This window comes from Trypanosoma cruzi, genomic scaffold (assembly GCF_000209065.1).
Source record: "Trypanosoma cruzi strain CL Brener 1047053516695 genomic scaffold, whole genome shotgun sequence".
Lineage (NCBI taxonomy): Eukaryota > Euglenozoa > Kinetoplastea > Trypanosomatida > Trypanosomatidae > Trypanosoma > Trypanosoma cruzi.
The window spans coordinates 170,337-177,586 of record NW_001849483.1 but is presented as its reverse complement, the minus strand read 5'-3'; the positions used below and the strand labels follow the sequence as shown (position 1 = coordinate 177,586).

At 54.0% G+C, this 7,250-nt stretch overlaps 2 protein-coding genes and 2 pseudogenes across 2 annotated transcripts, besides 3 other annotated features; 3 read left to right on the top strand and 1 right to left on the bottom strand.

Moving 5' to 3' along the window:
* Tc00.1047053510261.41 lies at positions 1–493 on the top strand (annotated as a pseudogene; the record flags this gene model as incomplete).
* Positions 1–2,643: a sequence feature (heterozygous, non-Esmeraldo-like haplotype).
* Tc00.1047053510261.31 lies at positions 1,057–2,115 on the top strand (annotated as a pseudogene).
* Positions 2,644–5,630: a sequence feature (areas not merged during assembly with more than two copies in the genome that could not be assigned to a particular haplotype).
* Tc00.1047053510261.21 (uncharacterized protein) lies at positions 4,865–5,569 on the top strand (the record flags this gene model as incomplete). Its single annotated transcript, XM_799977.1, has 1 exon — positions 4,865–5,569. One exon carries the CDS (start codon positions 4,865–4,867, stop codon positions 5,567–5,569), a length of 705 nt encoding a protein of 234 aa, XP_805070.1.
* Positions 5,631–7,250: a sequence feature (heterozygous, Esmeraldo-like haplotype).
* Tc00.1047053510261.10 (mucin-associated surface protein (MASP), putative) lies at positions 6,135–7,193 on the bottom strand (the record flags this gene model as incomplete). Its single annotated transcript, XM_799976.1, has 1 exon — positions 6,135–7,193. One exon carries the CDS (start codon positions 7,191–7,193, stop codon positions 6,135–6,137), a length of 1,059 nt encoding a protein of 352 aa, XP_805069.1.

Below are 7,250 nucleotides of genomic sequence, written 5' to 3'. Positions count from 1 at the left end.
CTACTGAAATCCAGGCGGCGCTGTTGCTAACTCTGCTGCTGGCGCTGCGGCCACGACGGATCCTTCTGCCGCGGCCTTGCGAGCGTTGGATACCGCTCTCTCTGGTGAACTTCAAGGCGCTGCACATTCTACTTCTGCTGCACCCGAATCCCCACCAGATCCAAAGCCCACAGAAGGCGGCGGCCACTCCTCCCATGACCCTCCAGTGGAGCTGCAGGAAGAGACTGCTGCTGCGCCACCGACTCAGTTGTCCCAGACCGGCGAGGACGGGGGTGCAGCGGGAGGCGCCGAAGAGGACACCGCCAACACCACCGACACTGCTTCTAGCGAAGGAAATTCTGCGGCGGCAAGCATGCCGGCTCCCCTTTCCTCTGCACCCCCAACGAACGCGCTGGAGAACAGTGTGGGAACTGACGCCTGCTTCCATGACACCCGTCTGCATACCCTGCCACCGCTCGTTCTGGCTGCACTGACGTACGGGACACTGGGCTGAAGAAGTGTATGCGGGCTATTAAAGCTTGTACTCAACCACGGGATGTTTTACGCTTCTTTTGTTTTATTGCGTAATAACTAATAGAAAATAATGATTGTGTGTTTTGCTTCATTTGCTTTCGCTGCCCTGCAGTGTGCTCCGCGTTGCTCCCCACATCCGTCACTTGGCACGCGTCCCAGACACACTCATATGCACGACACGCCCACAACTGTTTGCGTGGACGCATGTCTGTGTGCGCTGGTGCATGCACACTGGAGCCATGTGGTGCATCTGTTTCTCTCTTGTGGTTTTTCCTTTTTAAAAAATTTATTGCTGTTTTTTTACTCGTGTTTTTTTAAATTGCTTTGTGTTTATTTTTCTTGCTGATTCATTGCTGCGGGGCTGTGTGTTTGTGTGCGTGTTCTGCAATCGCACCGATTCCAACTGCCTCATGTTGTGCTGCGGCTGCTGCCGTTTGTTACTTTGGCTGTGAGTGGCTGTGTGACTTGTCTCTCGTGTTGTTTTCACTCTCCGTTGACGGGGAATTAGTTTGTGCTGAAGGCTACACGCAAGTGACAGGAGTGATGATGACTGGCCGTGTGCTGCTGGTGTGTGCCCTCTGCGTGCTGTGGTGCGGTGCTGCGGTAGGTGTAAGGAGGAGGCGGGATCTCCTGCCGGTGGTAAAGGTGCGGTGGAGACTACTGGAGCTTCAGCGTCAGGACAAGACAGCTCAGATCTAAAAAAAGGTTTGCCCAAGGCTAATCAATCAACAGAAACACCTGCAGGAAAATCTTTGGAAGGAAAAGAAGTTAACACTGATCAACTGGTTGTTGTTCCTGGAGTGGAGGATGAAGAAGATGGGAACCCTTCAGAGCAATTAGAAGAACCTGTGGAAGATGGTCCAGATCAAGAAAAAACAAAGCCGCAATTACAAAATAAAGAACAGGAAGTAAGGCAACCGCCAGAATCGCAAGTAAATGTACCACCGCAACCGCAGCCACTACCGCAACAGTCACAAACGCAATTGCAGCTGCAGCCACACATTTCTGCTTCAGAAGAGGGAAAAGGTGTTGTCGAGAACAATAAGGGTGGAGCAGGTCAGTCCTCATTGGGAGTAGAAAATATTGGAAACGAGGATCCAGAGAACCTCGGGAAAGAAGACTCATTAAGGGGTCCAGGTAAAGAATCAGAAAACAGTGAACAGGTTCAAACGACAGTGCCAAACACAGTAACGCCGGAGCACAAAACCCAAAATGAAATGCTAACTCCGGAACAAAAGACGAATAAAAGCCAAAGCACGGATACATTCACAAACCTACCCGAACTACAAAAGGAAAATAAGGAATATCCTGCCTCTACGGAAGTTACGGCGCAGAGTACATCAACTGGCAGTCAAGAACAAGAAGCTGAGGCACCTACAAGCGAAGAACCTTCCCCTTTTGAGGAGCAGCACTCCACAGGGACGAAGACAAGTGAAGATGCTCGAACTCCGGATGCCGCCGCGACAGAAAAACGCCAAACCGGCGATAAGGAAAAGGTTGGCGACAGTGACGGCATCACCGCTGTCTCCCACACCACCTCCCCTCTTTTGCTTCTTCTTCCTGTTGCGTGTGCGGCTGCTGCTGCGGTGGTGACCGCGTGAGAGTGAGTGAGAGAGCGCCATGCACCGCCCGCACACACACCCGTCCTTCACCCACTCTCTCTGTGTGTGTCCCCTTGCATGGACTCTCGTCCTCACCTCATCCCACGAAGCACACACATAATGTGCCCATTGTATATATTGCATGCACACCCATGCAGGCCCGTTGGTGCTCTCTTTTGCACGACACGCACCGCTGCCGTCCTGCCTGGCTGCATGGGCGGAGCACCGTAACTGTTTCTGTTTTGTTTTTATTGCATTGAGTGGGCGACCTCTCTCTCTCTCTCTCCCTGTGTGTGTGTTTTGCTTTACGGGAGCAATGAGAGTGTGTGCGCTGGTCGTCCCACGCTTCGGCTTCTTGTTTTGTTTTTTCTTTTTGATTCTCTGCTTGTTTTGTGGTTGAGTGCACCCATTCCACTTTTTTTTGAACGGCGGCATGCTGTGACAGCGAACACTTTAATTTTCTCTTCTTATATTCTCATATTGTTTCATTGTTTCAAAAGTGTCACCCTCTTGTATTCTTATCGGGCCACCAGGTTTTCTATACGCGTGCCATGCGTCAGTTGATCCACATCACTTCACGGTCTGCAGTGCTGCTGGTGCTTCTGCTTGTGATGATGTCTGTGATGTGTTGTGCATGCGGGTGCTTTGCTGTCACCGTGACGTACCGTTTCTCCCTCTGACAAAGTGATGCGTGCCGCCAGCGCCAAGTTGATCTCGGCTGTGGCGAATGACGTGCCCTTTTGGAGCAGAGGGTGCGTCGCAGACATACACCGTCATCGGGAGGAATGGATGGGCGCCTGTCTGCATCAATGTTTCGACAAGGGACCTGGATGATGCCAGGAAGTATTGCAGCTCAAAGCGGCATTACGCAATGAATTCATTGTGTGATAATTGTGAATTTAATGATGAAGTTTTTTTCTACTGAGAATAAAGGAAATTTTTCCTTTTGTTATACGTTGCGGCCAATATTCGCTGATAGGCTGAGGACTGTCCGTAGATATGTGGCCAGTTTTTACGCCTAAAACGGTGCTATCGTGCGAGAGGGGTTATCCCACATCATGTGCGGCAGGGCCTCCCGTGGACCGTCAGGCGGCTGAGCGGCTGGTGGTGATTGCAGTAGCGGAGTGGCTGGAGGGCTATGGTTGTCATTGGAGCTTGCAGAGGTGCGTTGTCCGTTTTTTGCCCGTTGATACGCTTGACATTTTCGGTGGCTACCCTAACCGCTTGCAGTCCGCGGCGATGCACTCGCTCAGCCCTCGTGCCGTTCCGTCACTCACAGGCGTCACCACGTCCGAGGCCGTGCGTCGTGGCGTGGATCCAGGCTGACATCGGTGGTGTGCCAGCAGTGCTGACAGGCGGCGGTGGACCAGTCCTGCGCTAACCCCTAACAGGACAGAGAGCAGCGAGAGTGGCCGGCAACTCTCTCTGTGCGGCATGTGTCCTTCCCGTGTTTGCGGATGGGAATGTTGTCCCCATTTCCCAGGACTTCGCAGAATGCCGTCGGCGAGGGAGGTGTTGATAATCGTTCAGTGCGAGCAGCGGGCAGCAGGTACAAGATGGCGCAGAAACGTACTCAATATTTTGTCGGGGCCGGGGCCACGCCATGCGAAGAGTCGCGGATGGCGAGTCAAGCGCATACGGCGTGAAGGGCCAATCCATATTCCAGTCACCAGAGACACGCAAGCACAAAGTGTGCAGACCGCAGTGGGGATCGCAGCACGTGCGACTCGGACGGTGTGACGGAAGAGCGGTCTGCCTGTTGCCGAGGCGGAGCGAATTCGCGGTCCCGAGAGTACCGCAGCACAGCCGATCCCAGAGGGCAGGGACGTGGTGCCGCCATGCCTCGGGGTATCACAGGCCTGGGCTCGAGAGGGCACAAAGCTGTTTCGCACGGACCTCTAGCAGCATGGAGAAAACACGGCGGAGGGTATGATTGCGGTCCTCCCGTTTGCGGAGCACTTCAGCTCGGGGCAGGCTGTCTCCTGGTGAGGCTGTGTGCGCGTTCCATGCTGCCGCTGCAACACACTCGGCATGCTCCATTCCGTCCGTACTAATTCCTCTGGAGCTGTCACGGCTGCCGCGCGGGATGGTGTGCCTTGCCGCTCGCACGGTGCCTCGGTGCATCTCCAACCATGTGGTCCCAGTGGCCAGAGGCGTTGCACACGCCGAGGTGCAAGCATTACAGTCGGCTTCACGCAGGACAACGGCAGCATGTTTCCGTCGTGGCAGCATGCCTGCCTGTCGCGGGATGCCGTCCTCCGTCCCTGCAGTATACAATACCAAAGGGTGGTCCGACTCAAAACGGGTGGACGTACAGTGGGAGACACGCAGTACGCGTTGCGCAGTCACGTCGGGAAACAAGACGCTGCGGCCGCTGATCCACGTTGCCTGTGCCGCGTCGCCGGACAGCTCAGAGTCCATGCCGCTTGGGGTGGCGAGGTCCTCTCCTGCCGTTGTTGATCGTGAGCAACCGTCACGCAGCTCATCGTGTGAATTCGTTTCGCACGCGATGGGCTCTGCAGGAACAGGGCGACGAATGGTGCTCGCAAAGTGAGCGGCGTGAGCAGTTGCCGGGAAAGGCTGCAGAGGTTCACCACGTACATGCTTGAACAGCTGGGTGGAAATGCACGGACAGCAATGGTCTCCAGGAGGTCAGTGCCGGGGAGTGACAGGCACTCGCACGGCAGAGAGTGGCGCGCCAGAATGGCAACGCCACCACCGCGCCCAGTGCAGGCCTGAAGGTAGTCATTATGGCCAGAAACTTTTGTCGCTACGTCGCTACGGTCATTTATTACCTGAAAAAGAAAGATGTCAGGTGGACGCTGCTCCCATCGCGCAGCAAACGCAATCTTTTTTACAAACGAGAGGCCTGCAATGTTACGCTACCAAATATTGATGTGGCCATCCTCCTCGGTGCCAGGGTTCTTGTGGACGTCACCGCCACGGGTGATATCAACGGAGTGACCGCAGCGAAACGGTCGTGCAGTTTTGTCCTACAGTCTGCAGGCAGACCGCTTCACCTCCCCACACCGGGCATGGCGTGGAACCTTCTCGAGGGGTGGAGTCGTCTTCGTCTTCGTCGTGCTCGCAGCAACGCACCGCAGCGGAGTTCCTATACGCAACCAGAGCCCCGGCACCGCGACAAGGTGCGGACCCCATCGCTGAGGCCAGGAGAAGCCGCAGTGCCTCCTGCTTTCACACGGGTCCTTGTTGACGTCTTGGTGCGGAAAAGCGCCCATCGGTTCTTACAAACGACGCCGTACACCTGCGACACATCCTGCGCTGTGAGAGGCACGACCCTCACCACAACCGGAGTCGTCCACGCGCCGTCGATACGCACCAAATCGGAAGGAAAAAAGCAGGGATGCGTCAGTGTGACAGCAAAGCATCCGCTAGCAATCACTTCGCACGCATCACCACAAGCAGCACCAGCAGCGCTGCAAGCCACGGGTTAACGTGGACCAACTGACGCATAGCGTATGTCGAAGGAAAAGCTTAGTGGCCTCACAAGGACAAAAGAGGCTGACACTTCAAAACAAAAAAAAAACGATATGAGAATATCAAAAGAAGATTAAATCGTCCACAGTCAAAGCATGCCGCCAATCAAAGAAAAGTGGAATGGGTGCACCCAAACACAATAAGACAAAACAATAAAAAAAAAACAAAAAGCCGAAGCGTGGGACGACCAGCGCACACACTCTCATTGCTCCCGTAAAGCAAAACACACACACAGGGAGAGAGAGAGAGAGAGGCCGCCCACTCAATGCAATAAAAACAAAACAGAAACAGTTACGGTGCTCCGCCCATGCAGCCAGGCAGGACGGCAGCGGTGCGTGTCGTGCAAAAGAGAGCACCAACGGGCCTGCATGGGTGTGCATGCAATATATACAATGGGCACATTATGTGTGTGCTTCGTGGGATGAGGTGAGGGCGAGAGTCCATGCAAGGGGACACACACAGAGAGAGTCAGTGAAAGACGAGTGTGTGTGCGGGCGGTGCATGGCGCTCTCTCACTCACTCTCACGCGGCCACCACCGCAGCAGCAGCCGCACACGCAACAGGAAGAAGAAGCAAAAGAGGGGAGGTGGTGTGGGAGACAGCGGTGATGCCGTCACTGTCGCCAACCTTTTCCTTATCGCCGGTTTGGCGTTTTTCTGTCGCGGCGGCATCCGGAGTTCGAGCATCTTCACTTGTCTTCGTCCCTGTGGAGTGCTGCTCCTCAAAAGGGGAAGGTTCTTCGCTTGTAGGTGCCTCAGCTTCTTGTTCTTGACTGCCAGTTGATGTACTCTGCGCCGTAACTTCCGTAGAGGCAGGATATTCCTTATTTTCCTTTTGTAGTTCGGGTAAGTTTGTGAATGTATCCGTGCTTTGGCTTTTATTCGTCTTTTGTTCCGGAGTTAGCATTTCATTTTGGGTTTTGTGCTCCGGCGTTACTGTGTTTGGCACTGTCGTTTGAACCTGTTCACTGTTTTCTGATTCTTTACCTGGATCATCTAATGAGTCTTCTTTCCCGAGGTTCTCTGGATCCTCGTTTCCAATATTTTCTACTCCCAATGAGGACTGACCTGCTCCACCCTTATTGTTCTCGACAACACCTTTTCCCTCTTCTGAAGCAGAAGTGTGTGGCTGCAGCTGCAGTTGCGTTTGTGACTGTTGCGGTAGTGGCTGCGGTTGCGGTGGTACATTTACTTGGGATTCTGGCGGTTGCCTTACTTCCTGTTCTTTATTTTGTAATTGCGGCTTTGTTTTTTCTTGATCTGGACCATCTTCCACAGGTTCTTCTAATTGCTCTGAAGGGTTCCCATCTTCTTCATCCTCCACTCCAGGAACAACAACCAGTTGATCAGTGTTAACTTCTTTTCCTTCCAAAGATTTTCCTGCAGGTGTTTCTGTTGATTGATTAGCCTTGGGCAAACCTTTTTTTAGATCTGAGCTGTCTTGTCCTGACGCTGAAGCTCCAGTAGTCCCCACCGCACCTTTACCACCGGCAGGAGATCCCGCCTCCTCCTTACACCTACCGCCGGCACCGCACCACAGCACGCAGAGGGCACACACCAGCAGCACACGGCCAGCCATCATCACTCCTGTCACTTGCGTGTAGCCTTCAGCACAACTAACTCCCCGTCAACGGAGAGT